The sequence below is a fragment of the Lepidochelys kempii genome, chromosome 11 (assembly GCF_965140285.1).
Source record: "Lepidochelys kempii isolate rLepKem1 chromosome 11, rLepKem1.hap1, whole genome shotgun sequence".
Taxonomy (NCBI): domain Eukaryota; kingdom Metazoa; phylum Chordata; order Testudines; family Cheloniidae; genus Lepidochelys; species Lepidochelys kempii.
Window position 1 is genome coordinate 6,405,596 of NC_136390.1, and position 15,320 is coordinate 6,420,915.

The 15,320-nt window shown below is 45.2% G+C and overlaps 1 protein-coding gene across 6 annotated transcripts in view; it reads right to left on the reverse strand.

Moving 5' to 3' along the window:
- Window positions 1-15,320, reverse strand: part of CNTNAP5 (contactin associated protein family member 5) — a 419,241-nt gene that overhangs the window by 47,150 nt on the left and 356,771 nt on the right. For all 6 annotated transcript variants that reach the window (XR_012154186.2, XM_073305029.2, XM_073305027.2 and 3 more), the window contains 2 exons: window positions 3,621-3,860; window positions 902-1,126 (listed from right to left, as the gene is read on the reverse strand). Coding sequence is in view for 5 of the 6 variants with exons in the window: in XM_073305029.2 (XP_073161130.1) it covers window positions 902-1,126; window positions 3,621-3,860 (465 nt within the window). In the remaining variant the exon portion in view is untranslated. The remainder of the gene's footprint in view (window positions 1-901; window positions 1,127-3,620; window positions 3,861-15,320) is intronic.

Genomic DNA, 15,320 nt, shown 5'->3' on the forward strand with positions numbered 1-15,320 from the left:
AAAAAAGGACATGAGATAAAAATGATAAAACAAGGGGCAAAAGCCAGAAGAGGGACAGGGAGAAAATTATTCCATGTGGAAAGTAGCACAATATCCCTCCACATTCTGTCCACTTACCATCTAGCAATGTGGAAGTAGGGGAGTTAGACGGGAAATTATTGAATCCCAAATATGCTTAGTAACCAATTCCCAAGTTTCTGTACTTGATACTTTACAGACAATCCAAAACCTGCCATGTGGCTGCTTGCGATATTTACCAACCGTGGGACTTTCAAAAGTTAAAGGATTTAGAGCAGCAGTCCCACTGAAAATCGATGCGACTTGTGCTCCTAAATCCTTTAGATGCCCCTGGAAACCTCCTCCAAATATTTTCTAATATCAAACAGATTTGCACCTGATGCGATTGGTTAATGAAGCCAGAAAACCTCAATTTTTGCTGAATTTAGTATTCATCACTACTCTGCAACTGGCCATGCTCAGAGGTGGTTCAAAGGGCACACGAAGGAGCAATACACATACCAACAGAGGTGGTAAAAGATAAGACAACAGTATATACATGTGTCAAGTACATGCAGAGACTTTCTCATCTTCTTATCTAGTCGGCCTAATAGATTTCAGCATGGGATAAATAGTAAGGAAATGCAACTGTATAGCCATGCTGAATGAAAGTCAAGGCACTTTTAAGCTCCAGCAACATGATTATTCAAGGACTGAATAAGCGAGTGAAGCACTGCATGCAAACTAAACTGATATAAGCAAGAACGATGACTGCTTACATGAATTGAAACGGATAAAGCTGCAGCCACAGAATCCAGTTGAGAACAGCCCCGAATTCGGTATTGTCCCCATAGTAACTATTAATACAGTCAGGATGGCATTACTCATAATCATAAATGCTTACCATTTTTGGAGAGAATCACAGCCAAATAATCATGAAAGTAGGTGTCGATGTAGAGCAGGAGGCTCGGAGCACGTGCTGTCAGGAAGCTAAATGCAATGTTTTCCTTGGACATAATGGCGTCTGCATAAATGCCAGAGGATGAAGTACTTGTATTTTTTGTCACTGGATAAGGCTCTTGGAAAATATACGTAACTGAGGTGCCAGCTTCAAACACTGCAGAAACCTCTGAAAATAATGCATAAACCAAGGGATCTATTTCAAATGGTGCATTTTCAAATCTTACAATTGGACATAGGCCTGAACCAAACCATCAGATCTGCAATCCCCACCCACCCCAAATCTTTCTAAAGGTGCAGACGTGAATCTCTGATTTGAATTTCACAAGTCAGGCTGTCTGAGTAAGCCACACATGTCTCTGTTCCTGTGAGGAGCACCAGAGTAGGGTAGGGGAAAGATGCACCCGGAGCTGTAGAAGCCAAGTACAGGTGCTTGAGTCATTCTCCATGGACGTGGCAGACACAGGCAGACCACCACAGAAGAGCATCTCTCAGAGAGGAGGATGCTGCAGAATGTTCCTTACAGATTCTACAATAAGGACTTCCATCCTGGCTTGCTTCCAGGCACTTGGAGAGACCCTCTTAGTACTTTCAGCCTGGTTGCCCATAGAAAACCACTGAGGATGCGAGCTGGAGCCAGACCCCACCTTAAACTATTGGGGTGGTAGCAGCAGAGTTCTGCAGGTCTGCTCTGGGTTTGAAGCCCTTTTGTCCTCTTTCTACCCTACCCGACCTTTGAAGGACTGGCTAGAAATTAGCCCATATATGTTCCTTCCTTTCAAATAAACAACTATTAACAGTCCACATTTACAAAGGTACTGTAGTTAAGAGATATGTCTAGGTCCTAAGGAACTGAGAAGTCTAGCTATATGTGGTCAGGTCCAGGGGACAGACTTTGTGTTTGTGTCACATGCATAAAATGGTCTAGCCACAAAATATATTTAGATGACGACAGCAGTTGGAGGGTGACATCTTCTACTATTTACTGGGTAGCCGTAGGCTAATTCCAACAGTACTTTCCCATAGTATCTGTACCCACCTCTGAACAGGACACTGGTATTTATTCCAACCTTAGTGCCTATTCCAACCTTAGTGCCAGATCTGCAATTCACATAAGTGGGCATAGTTCCACTGAATTCCAGAGAACTAAGCCGATTTACACCAGAAGAGGGTCCAACCCAGTGATTAAACATATGGCATTGGAGAGACAACCAAAATAAATATGCTCACATACAAACTGGCTGTGATTTAGAAGTAGAGGAAGATTATGTGAATTACAATTGTGGTTTTTTTCCAAATCACATTTAATCAGTTCTTTTTGATTTATGGGAAACATCTGGTTAAGGGCTTCTTGCCGTCACTTCCCTGAAACGTATCCTTTCACCCCGATCTCTTTTTTCCTAAGAACTGCCTGGATGGCGAATATATATTACACACAAAAAACTATGTTAAAAGAATATTACTAAGGTTGCAAATGTTGCACCACTGATCACAAGACAGCTTTTCCAGGACAACTTTCCTTGTTCTGGGAATTCAGACCTTTTTCTTTAAGAGCCTACTGCTGGTGGAGACCTTCTCTTGCAGCATAGCCCAGAAGCAGCCTCCTCTTGCAGCAGCAGCATGCCTACTGAAGACACACTGAGCATTCCAGCCCCCTCACTATGCCACCTCTCTACTCTTAAAGGGGCAGCTTCCATTTTGCCTATTGTTTAATTTGTATCATTATTAACAAGACACACAAATATAACAATAAACCAGTATTCAATATTTTTACTAAATATAGACATGAACCTATTTCCATAACATCGATTCCAAAGACCTCACACAACATCAAGCACTCAAAAGTTAGGAAATGTTAAAATTAAGGGTGTCTGTGTAACCTTAATTTAGCCCTTTTCTGCATATTCATTATAATTATGCCCTTTAATTACAAGATCACATACTATTTTTTACATGGGAACATGTTCAGTGGTTCTGGGGGGATGACAGATGCAGAGTCTGGTCAATGCTAGGAGTGTGAGGTGCTGAGGAAAGAATCTGCAGACATTTAACTGTTAAAATCAAAGTAGTCTCTACTGAGCATGTGCAAACTGCAATTTTTCAAAGGCTTATAACTTGGTCACATTTGGGTGGATTTCCATAGGGATAGCAAAAGGCACAAAAGCCACCTGCCTATCAAATTTCAAGTCCCTGCTCCAAAAACATGCGGGCAGTAGAGCTGTTCAAAGGAAAGGTCTCAAGATTATTTAACATGGGCAAAACAAAGTATTTTCCCTAGCTCCATTTTTGGAAATAACTATACCATTTTGGCTGAAATTCTCCAAACATATTCAGCCTGAGGAAGACACCTATCATGGAAAAAAATCAGCTTGAACTGTTAAAGTTTGTAAATTTATAAGCAACTGAAAACAGAGTCTTAGAATGGGAAGTGCCAGGCAACCTTTACAGTAGCCCCGCTTACAATATCTGAGGAGGTCAATGTGACAACTCTGTCACATGGAATGGTCTCCTCTCAATTGGGCAAACGTTGGTGAGCCAAGTTGTATTCAAGTGGGAACTGATAAGGGAAGAATCCCTGGTGAGCTGGGCCTAGTTGCAATTTAGAAACATAGAGGTTGCCAAGAGCTGCAAGGAGAGTGCATGGAGCCAGCCATGCTACCTACCTTCCTTGCAGAAGGGCCCTTCGTAGGGAGAGCTGGTGCAGTCACAGAAATAACCGTTGTACTTCTCCACACATTTGCCGCCATTGTGACAGAGATTACCATAACTGCTACAGTGTCCCGGACAGCCAGGCTTGACTCCAGGGGTCATTTTAGCCCTCTCTTCCAGGTCCAGTTTCTGCCCATTTAAATGTAAAGAGCGGATGCATCCCAGGAAACCCTTCTGTCTGGAAGCTGTTCCCCCTGAAACAAGAGAGAGGAACGTAAGGGTTTTGCTTTTGGTGTCAAGTCTGCAAAGAAATGCAAAGCTACAAAGAAATACAAGCACCTCAGGACAGTCATAATACACAGCAATTATCCTACGGTCAAATTTTAAATATGTTTTCAGGGAATACAGTGCCAGGTTGACATCCCTGGAGACTGAAGTCCTCTGTTGAGAACTCAGTATGAAGTGGCAATTCTTGCTGCTCCTTGTAAATGTTCCTTCACGCTGCACCCTCCCTGACCTGGTCTTTCCTGGGAAATTTCATCCTGCTTTAAACTTGATTTTTTTTCCCTCTTGGATGAGCAAATGATGAACGGTGACATCTACTGTTCTGCTAAGCTCTCTTCATCATATTACCTTGTCCTCTTAACCCATCCCCACCCAGTTTGCCTGTTTTATCCACTTGCTGCATCCCACCTGGCATTTAGACTGTGCCTTGGGGCACAGACTTCCTTCTTCCTTACCTATCTGCTCAGCATCCATCTCCTCCAGATGCTACCGTAATACATATAATAGATGGTAATTGTAATCCTAATAACAGTGGAGTTTGCTGACAGGATACTGACTGGTCAGCACAGACAAGAACAAGTCATGTTTGGCATGCTGCCTGTGAGTCCTAGGTAAATGGTATTCAGGCCAGGTTTTCCCCACAACTGGCAGTCATGATGTTGAATATGACTGGTCCTTGTGTGCATGACCAGGTAATTGTGCTCAGAATCATGTCATTTAACTTGGTTGTTAAAATAGTTTAAACATGATTAAATATCTTAGTGAAAACAAGCTCTCTGGGGTGAAAGGGCAGCTTAGTCTCTATGGTTTATGGTCTAAATTAATAGTCTGCTTCTAACCACAAGGATACATATTTGTAATGAGGACACCTGTCCCCCGAGAAGTGGGCTGAGACATTAATATCAATGAACAATGACGGCAAAAATAGTTCATAGTAATACTCTGTTCAACAGTTTCCAGTGTTTTGCTCTTGAAACTTCTGCGGCTTTCCCATTATCTTCACTGAGGCTGCAGTCTGCATTTCTGTTTCGAGAGCAAAATATCCTTTTCAGACTGATTATGCTTGCTGTGAAATTTTGGACTTTTGGCAACACAACTCTGAACTAAGATCCATGAAAAAAGTCACCTCTCCAAACTTACTCACATGTAGATGTTGGTCCCAATGCCACATGATCAGGTAAGCATGATCAGAGAACAATATATCATAAGACACTTTTGAGATGGACTGCTTGGCGATCAGGGTGTGTTTTACTGTATACTGTTCAATTAACGTTGCACTTCCACAAATTAAGAGAGAGATGCGGGGGGGAGAAATCTCAGAGAAACCGTATTGCTCCACCTTGCAGTACTGGCTGATGCTTTGCTCTCCTGCATATTAACAGCAGGAATCCATAGGCTCTGAATCTTGATAGGGATAATTTAGCTCTATACAGCATGACTGTGCCTAAGAGACAGATTGATTTTATGTGCTTTTTAATCTTTCATTATGCTCCAGATGATAGAGGCATTTTCTTGAAGAGAACAAACATTTACAGACTCTTCTTTGGACCAAATTCTCTCTTCCAATGCACAAGCACTGGCTTCCCCTGATTTTAAAGGGACACGCATCTAAGGACAAGAATTTGGTCATTTGTGTTTACTGTGACCTGCATGAACGGCCACACCCAAATACCTGCTCATTGGGGATTATGCTCCAATTCCCTATATTGGCCAGAGAACCACCCCCAAATTTCTAAAGTTAAGCCCAAAGGGCTGACCCAGAAAGAGTGTCTGAGATCCAAGTCACCCTTGCCTCTCTTTGTTTTCCTATGGACTCCCCCCTCCTAAGGAAAGGAAGAGGGGAGAGGAGTTTTTTTTAGTTTGTTTATTTGAGGGACCCCCCTTGGGCATCCGCCGGCAGGGGAGAAAGACATTTAAAAGGACTAGAAGTTGGGCCTGGGGACTTGAGGGAGCCCCTGCCCCCCTGAAAATGGTGAAGAATGTGGGCATAGCCACACGTGATATAAGGGTTTCAAAAAAAAAAGCCTTCGAGGGGATAGAGCCCAGCTGCTCCGTGCAAGATGGAAGCAGCATTGTGGTACAAGTGCTTAGCAGAGATGCATCACCAGCAACCTTCTCAGCAACAGCAGTTCCAACCACAATTGCTGCAGGCGTGGGCCACGCAGCAGCCAGTTCAGATCACACAGCAACAACAGCTGCTGAGGCAACTGATGGCCCAGCAGCAGGAATTTCAAAAGGAAAGGATACAGCAGATAGCACCAGCCCTATGCCACCAAAGCGTTCCAGCCGGCCATGTATCTGCCGAGGGGATTCCCCCACCAGTACCAGTAAAGCTAACCAAGATGGCGCTAGATGATGGCTCTGAAGCCTTCCTAGCTGCATGTGAACACTAGCAGCCCACTGGCCCCCAGAACAAGCAGCTTTGATTCTGGCCCCATACTTGCCAGATCTGGCCCATGAAATTTATCATAATCAGGATTTAGAGAGCGCAAAAGACTGCAAACAAGTAAAGTCTGCCATTTTGGAGTGCTTGGATATTTCCAAAGAGACCTACCATCAATGGTTTAGAGCCGAGAACTACCCCAAGGGGGCGAGACCCCAGATAGTAGCACAAAGGCACAGAAAACACTTGGAAGTGGCTCCATCTGGAGGAGCAATCAGAGGCCCAGGTGACCAAAGCCATCACAACAGAACACTTCATAAAGATATCACCTGTGAAAGGCAAGGAGTGGGTACTACAGCACTGCCTGAGGACATTATCAGATGTGGCATGGCTAACGGAGGACTTTGTTGAAGCTGAAAGATCATTAGAGGCAGAAAAACCCAAGGCCTCCATAGGGTGGGAGACCACTGAGGGGGCTGGGGTGAGCCAGAATCAGCAACAATCTCTCTGAAGGACCCAGCCCTGAAAAGATCCTTCCACTTCTTGGACTATGAGTAGTCCCTGTAAGGCAAGGTGGTCAGGCACAGATACATCATCATCCACAGGACTGCCAGGAACCTCAAACAATGGGATCAGGACTTACAGTCCCGCTGCCACGGTTGCCACGACCAGACCCAACATCACCGAGGAAAGATGTCAGAAGCACCAGCCATTTAACGTGCTATTCTTGTGGGCAGACAGGACACATAAAGAGGGAGAGTTCCTCTTATGGAATGTGAATATGCCCAGGGCTGGACAGCAGAAACCTGGACATGGAAAAAGACCCCCTCCCCAAGTTGACAGTACTGGTGATGGTCCAAGGGAAGAGGGTTCAAGGACTCTTAGATTCTGGTTGTAGTCAGGCAGTGGTTCAGGCCTTCAGGGTGGAAGATGACAACTCCCCTAAGAATACAATCTACCTGCATAGTGATGTCAAAACCTACCTGAGCCAGCAGCTACCATTGACAAGGGGAGCTCATACCTCAGTGGTAATGATAACCCCTAGCCAAAAAAGTATCCTACCTCATAATCATAGGGCAGGGCTGGCTTTTTTCCTAGGGAGTCTTTAATCCTCAAGTCTGGAGAGTGAATGAGAATCCAGACCCATCAGCAAAACCAGTTCCCTGAACTTGGTGAGCCTTGGTGGAAACAATGATCCTGAAGAAGGAATGTCCTAAGCAACATGGCCTCTGACACCCACAGGGAAAGAAGAGGTAAGCAGTCAGAACCTGGGAACCCTATTACAGAGCAGAAATTTTGTGCAACAGCAAAGGAAGAACCCTACAGTGAACCACGGAGCGCTTGTATTGAATTGAATGGGATCAACAAACTGGGGTAGTGAGCGCCCAGCGGCTGGTGCTGCACGAGTACCAATGGGCGGTGTTGCAGCTTGCACATGATATCCCATATGCTGGACGCCCAGTGAGAAGACAACGTCTTGGGTATTTGCTCAATTCTACTGGCTGGGGGTGCATCATGAGGTGAGAGAATACTGTTCCTCCTGCCCAGAACGTCAGCTGGACAACAGTAACAGGACCCCTAAGGCACCCTTGGTCCCTCTGCCCTTGATTGAAACACCCATTGAGAAAATCAGAATAGACATAGTTAGGCCCCTAGAAAAAACTGCGTTTTGGCATCAGTACACATTAGTGATTGTCAACTATACAACCAGGTACCCGGAGGCTGTTCCTCTGCTCTCTGTCAAAGCTACTGTGATCGCTCCAGAACTCTTGAAGCTCTTCTCATGCGTGGGATTTCCCTATGAAATATTAACAGATCAAGGCACTAGCTTCTCCTCCCAACTGATGAGTGAATTATGCTCCCTTCTGAAGGTCACATTCCTAAAAACCTTGGTGTACCACCTGCAGACCAACAGCCGAGTAGAGCGATTTAATAGGATGCTGAAGGGAATGTTGAAATGCTTTGTCAGTGACAATCCCAGGCAGTGGGACCAGCTACTCTCACCATTCCAGTTTGCCGTAAGGGAGGCTCCGCAAGCATCTGTGGGGTTCTTCCCCATAGCTGCTTTACGGTCATCAAACTTGAGGAATCTTGGACTTGCTATGAGAAGGTTGGGAGGAACAAGATGCAGGGGACTTAAGTGTACTTCAATATATCTTACAATTAAGGGACCAAATCATAAACATAGGGGTGTTCAACAGGCAGAGAGAATTTGAGAAAGGCCCAACACACCCAGGAAAAAAAATTACAATACAGGGACACAACCATGGACTTTCCACCCAGGCAACCATGTCCTGTTGCTACTACCCTCAGCCAAGTCTAAATTAATGGCCCAGTGACAGGCAGGTCAGGCCGGCATATTAAGATCTATCATGTGAATCTTCTCAATCGCTGGAAAATGTGGGAGGCCCTGCTGGTAACTCCCTTTCTGACTGAACTTGAATTAGGGACCTAAGTACCCAGTGTCCAAGAATTCATAACAGTCCCGGGGCTGAGGGGCTCTTCCCTGGGCAAAGAAAGTAGCTCCTTCAATTGATTGAGGACTTCACAACTGTATTCTCCATGCACCCAGGAAGAACACAGTTGGTCCAGCGTCATCTAGAAATCACCCCAGGCCAGCTGGTCAGGGAGAGCCCTAGACCACTGCCACAGAGGATGTGGGATACAGCCCGAGAGGAAGTACGAGCCATGCTGGAGATGAGGGTAATTGTGGAATCAATAGTTTTTGTTCCCAAACCATAGAGTTTGGTTCAGTTCTGCATTGGCTTTAGACAGGTCAATTCCATCTTGAAATTCAACGCTTACCTAATGCCAAGGGTAGAAGAGTTACTAGAGCAGGTGGGAACGGCAAAACACCTGAGCAATATCAACCTAACAAAAGGGTATTGGCAGATTCCTTTATCCCCTTCCTTGCAAGACAAAAAAGCTCTCTCCACCTCTTTCAGGCACTTCCAATTCAAGACTATGCCTTTTGGCCTCCATGGAACTGCTGTGACTTTCCAAAAGATTATGAATAGGATTGTCACCCCCCACAGCAATATGCTGCTGCCTACATAGAGGACATCCTCTATAGTCCTATATGGTAAGACCACCTATAGCACTTAAAGGCTGTATTAAAAGCTCTCCTGGATGTGGGACTTACAGCCAATCCTTCTCCCTGTTAACAGATCACGCTCCCCTATTCTGGATCCATACCATGAAAGACACAAATCTATGCACAATGAGATGAAACCTTTTGCTACCACTCTACAGTTTCAGAGTACAACACTGGATGGGAAAGGACCATGCTAATGCTGATTTCTTTTCATGGGAGATCGGAGATGGAGACAAACTGCCCCAGAACAGCTTTTCCAGCTTGAAAGGTGGGGTATGTGAAGGGAGAGGAGAATAACATTCTCACATCACCACTGAGATGCATTTTAGACTAAGCCCAAGGGGCTGACCCAGGAATACTGCCGAAGATTTAGGTCATCCTTGCCTCTCTTTGTGTTCCTACAGACTCTCCTCTCTAATAAAGGAAGGAAGAGGGGAGAGGATTTTTTCATGTGTTTACTCAAAGAACACCCCCTTTGGGCATCTTCTAGGGTGCAGTGGGAAGAAAGACGTGATACAGGACCGGAAGCAGGGTCTGGAAGAGACATGAGGGAGCCCCTGCCCACCCCCCTACAAAGCCATGAATCCAGTGTCTTTATTAAGTCCATAATTTTAGTGTCTATCAAAGTTATAAATTTAAGCTTCCAGGTTCATCTTTTGAAGGTATTAGGTAGGTTTCCTTTGAGGATAAGAACTGAAGGGTCAGATATGAGTGATCGTTTTGTGAAAAGTGTTCATCCAAGGGTTATATGGTATTTTTGACCTTATGCATATGATCTGAATCTTCTCCCTGACCTAGGGATATTAGCATGAGGTTCAAACCTGCAAACCATAGGGCTTGGGGAAACACTTTGCTAAGGACGTGACAGTTAAATGAACAACTTTTGCTGGCACAACAGGTTTATGCAGCTCGGTCTTACTGAGCAGCTCTGAATAGCCAGGAGGAAGCCTTTGGGGTGGAAGGGAGCTCACGTCAATGGTTCAGCAGCAAAGCATAGTGCAAATCAATACTGTAGCTTAGAGGCACAACTGGCTAAATGACTTAACACTCTTCAAGGATTACTTGTTCAGGGCTTTGTTTAAAAAACAAAGGATGTTTTCTTTTGTTGGCAAGAGATGGCGTTAGGGAGGATGTAGTGGAGTGAAGGACTGTTGGGGGACTGCTTTCTTTTTATAATATAGACACAGAAAAGTGTGTGTGTAGATAAGGGTGATTTTCATTATCTTGTTGCAGAAGGACTTAAAAGGCAGAGGGAAACAGGTGGCATTATGCAGCCGACTTACAAGCTCTACTCAGTAGCCTCCAGCCAGAATGCTAAAAGAAGCAGTCTGGAGGCACCATAAATTAAGCGTAAAAGAATCCTCCAGATTCCTTTGGAACAGTACATGTTGGGACAGGGGTTCAGGAGCCTAGCGCTGTGCTGTGTAACATGGTCAATAATGCTCAATGTTATGAAATTTACTACAGAGTCTATGGAATGGCCAATAGCGATGGAGGGGTAAAACCAAACAGAACAATAGAACTGTAGGGCTGGAATCACCTTTAGAAGTCATTAAGTCCGGCCTCCTGAGCTGAGGCAGGACCAAGTAAACCTCGACTATCCCTGATAGGTGTTAGTCCAAAATGACAGGGATTCCTCCCCTGGAAGCCTATTCCAGAGCTTAACTACCCTTAGAGCTGGATTTTTTCCCCCCTAATATCTAAACTAAATCTCCCTTGCTGCAGATTAAGCCCATTACTTCTTGACCTACCTACAGTGGACATGGAGAACAGTGACCCCAATCCTCTTTATAACAGCCCTTAACACCTTTCAAGGCTGTTATCAGGTTCATCTTCAATCTTCTTTTCTCAAGACTAAACCTGCCCATTTGTTTTGTTTTTTTAAACGTTTCCTGATAGGTCAGGTTTTCTAAACCTTTTATTATTTTTGTTGCTCTCCTCTGGGCTCTCTCCAATTTCTCCACATTTTTCTTAAAGTGTGGTGCCCATAATGGGACACAGTACTCCAGCTAAGGCTTCACCAGTGCTGAATAGAGTAGGACAATCAATCATAGAATCATAGAATATCAGGGTTGGAAGGGACCCCAGAAGGTCATCTAGTCCAACCCCCTGCTCGAAGCAGGACCAATTCCCAGTTAAATCATCCCAGCCAGGGCTTTGTCAAGCCTGACCTTAAAAACCTCTAAGGAAGGAGATTCTACCACCTCCCTAGGTAACGCATTCCAGTGTTTCACCACCCTCTTAGTGAAAAAGTTTTTCCTAATATCCAATCTAAACCTCCCCCACTGCAACTTGAGACCATTACTCCTCGTTCTGTCATCTGATACCATTGAGAACAGTCTAGAGCCATCCTCTTTGGAACCCCCTTTCAGGTAGTTGAACGCAGCTATCAAATCCCCCCTCATTCTTCTCTTCTGCAGGCTAAACAATCCCAGCTCCCTCAGCCTCTCCTCATAAGTCATGTGTTCCAGTCCCCTAATCATTTTTGTTGCCCTTCGCTGGACTCTCTCCAATTTATCCACATCCTTCTTGAAGTGTGGGGCCCAAAACCGGACACAGTACTCCAGATGAGGCCTCACCAATGTCGAATAGAGGGGAACGATCACGTCCCTCGATCTGCTCGCTATGCCCCTACTTATACATCCCAAAATGCCATTGGCCTTCTTGGCAACAAGGGCACACTGCTGACTCATATCCAGCTTCTCGTCCACTGTCACCCCTAGGTCCTTTTCCGCAGAACTGCTGCCTAGCCATTCGGTCCCTAGTCTGTAGCTGTGCATTGGGTTCTTCCGTCCTAAGTGCAGGACCCTGCACTTATCCTTATTGAACCTCATCAGATTTCTTTTGGCCCAATCCTCCAATTTGTCTAGGTCTTTCTGTATCCTATCCCTCCCCTCCAGCATATCTACCACTCCTCCCAGTTTAGTATCATCCGCAAATTTGCTGAGAGTGCAATCCACACCATCCTTCAGATCATTTATGAAGATATTGAACAAAACCGGCCCCAGGACCGACCCTTGGGGTACTCCACTTGATACCAGCTGCCAACTAGACATGGAGCCATTGATCACTACCCGTTGAGCCCGACAATCTAGCCAGCTTTCTACCCACCTTATAGTGCATTCATCCAGCCCATACTTCCTTAACTTGCTGACAAGAATACTGTGGGAGACCGTGTCAAAAGCTTTGCTAAAGTCAAGAAACAATACATCCACTGCTTTCCCTTCATCCACAGAACCAGTAATCTCATCATAAAAGGCGATTAGATTAGTCAGGCATGACCTTCCCTTGGTGAATCCATGCTGGCTGTTCCTGATCACTTTCCTCTCATGCAAGTGCTTCAGGATTGATTCTTTGAGGACCTGCTCCATGATTTTTCCAGGGACTGAGGTGAGGCTGACTGGCCTGTAGTTCCCAGGATCCTCCTTCTTCCCTTTTTTAAAGATTGGCACTACATTAGCCTTTTTCCAGTCATCTGGGACTTCCCCGGTTCGCCATGAGTTTTCAAAGATAATGGCCAATGGCTCTGCAATCACAGCCGCCAATTCCTTCAGCACTCTCGGATGCAACTCGTCCGGCCCCATGGACTTGTGCACGTCCAGCTTTTCTAAATAGTCCCTAACCACCTCTATCTCCACAGAGGGCTGGCCATCTCTTCCCCATTTTGTGATGCCCAGCGCAGCAGTCTGGGAGCTGACCTTGTTAGTGAAAACAGGCAAAAAAAGCATTGAGTACATTAGCTTTTTCCACATCCTCTGTCACTAGGTTGCCTCCCTCATTCAGTAAGGGGCCCACACATTCCTTGGCTTTCTTCTTGTTGCCAACATACCTGAAGAAACCCTTCTTGTTACTCTTGACATCTCTGGCTAGCTGCAGCTCCAGGTGCGATTTGGCCCTCCTGATATCATTCCTACAATGACCTCCCATGTCTTACATACAACATGCCTGTTAATACACCCCCAAATGGCATTAGCCTTTTTCACAACTGCATCACATGGCTGATTCATAAGCAGTTTGTGATCCACTGTAACCCCCAGATCCTTTTCAGCAGTACTACTGCCTAGCCAGCTATTCCCCAATTTGTAGTTGTGCATTTGATTGGAATATAACATTTGCATTTGATTTGAACATAATGGCTCCAGTCCCTGGTTGCAGCTGAGGAGCAAATGGTGCATCTCAGGATTATGAGAGGAATGCAAAGAGAACTCTACATCACCTCTGCCTTCTGCCAGTTCTGGGCTGCTCTGAACCAGGCTTGTCCCCCGGCAGAGCAGTACAAGAGCTTTATATGGTACAGTCACGTCTCTGGCTTTGTATTCTCTCTTGAAGATTATGAGGCTAGAACATGCCCCTATCCTTGCACAGGAATGCAGGGAGCTTCCGTCCCTTTTGTGCTAGTTATGGCCATGTTTACACTGAGCGGAAAATGGGGACTGATCTTTCTACTCACCCCTGAGGCAGAAAATACCCCCCAAGGGAATAGAGGAGGAGACAAGGACATGTCCTCACACCCCAGCCAGCTGAGTGGGTGTGCTGAACTATCCAAACGAATAGCGTAGCAATTTCACTCCCCTGAATCCTCAGGAGGGACCATCTCCCCTTCTCCTCAAGAGCATGCAATGTTCTGGCATGACCCTGCATGGCCCTCAGTGCCAGGCTTAGCACAATTTATACAACCTGGCCTGCAAGCTTGTTCCTTGTTTGCCCTTTGCACTCTTAGTGACATGTCTCAGAATCGATCAGAGGAGTATACACAGGTGCAGCAGGTACGAAATTCAATGGGCGCTGAGCACATTATTTCCTTGGAATCCTTTGAAAGCCCAACCCTTGTGGTTATGAATTTACTGAGGTGCTAATAATTCAACACTTAGGGTCATAGACTCATCTGACTGGCAATGCATACTCTACCTGTGTGCATGCACACACACACACACACACACACACACACACACATATAGAAAATCATATTAGTAGCATGCCACATATTCCATGTATACTGACATATATCAACTGCCCTTCCATTATTATAGCAATCACAGTTGGAAAAGAATCCTTCTGGTACTATCTAGGTAACTTGTACAGTATATAAACCATGTAACCTAAAATCTATTATTAGGTCAACACCTTTCCACCTCCCCTATTAGGCATAATTAATAAGAACGTTGTCCTAATGAGGAGGGACTGTAATTGAGTGCAGTATGGCCACCAGTGGTATTGTTAGATGGTATTGTCATAATGAGGGATGGAACAAAAGCAGAAACTTCACTCTGAATCCCTTCACCTTTTGTTTGCGGGGTGTGTGTGCGTGTGGAGAGATTGCGGGGTTTGGATTTGAACACTCCCCTGTGTTTTCCCTCCTGAGGATGAATGCACAATTGGAAGGGATTATTTTCCAGTTTCCGCTTTGACTGCATCCAATACCTCCTCAGGAGAGAGAGAGAGTATGTATGAGGTTTTGGCACTGTCCACCCCAAACCCTAGAGCTGCTGCAGTTTCCAACCCAAAACCTAAGCCCGTGGCTAAGATTATTCTGAATCTGAACTCTGTGCTTGCTCCACCGCTCTACAGACACTGTCTCTGGAGCACACCATACTGAAAGACTTTCTAAGCATTCATGACTGACGACTGTCACTTTGGCTGTGTGGAAAAGGATTTTGTTTTGCTCTGGGGGCAGAGTTAAAGCACAGAATTTAACACAGAAGCAGTAATATAAAAACTGTGATTCCAGTAGTTTCCTTCTTACTCAAGGCACAGTGTAGAAGTAGCTTTAGTATTATTTAAAACTTGGGAGGAAACATCCCAACTGCACAAAGCACACATGAATATCCTCCTGTCACCAGGATGCAGCGCTCACCTCTCGCGAGTGCCTTTGGCTGAGTGTATGTGTTTGCACTCTCCCTCTAATTGCAGAAGGTCTTCGGCGACTGAGTCCTCTGGCCGAGTCACACTCTG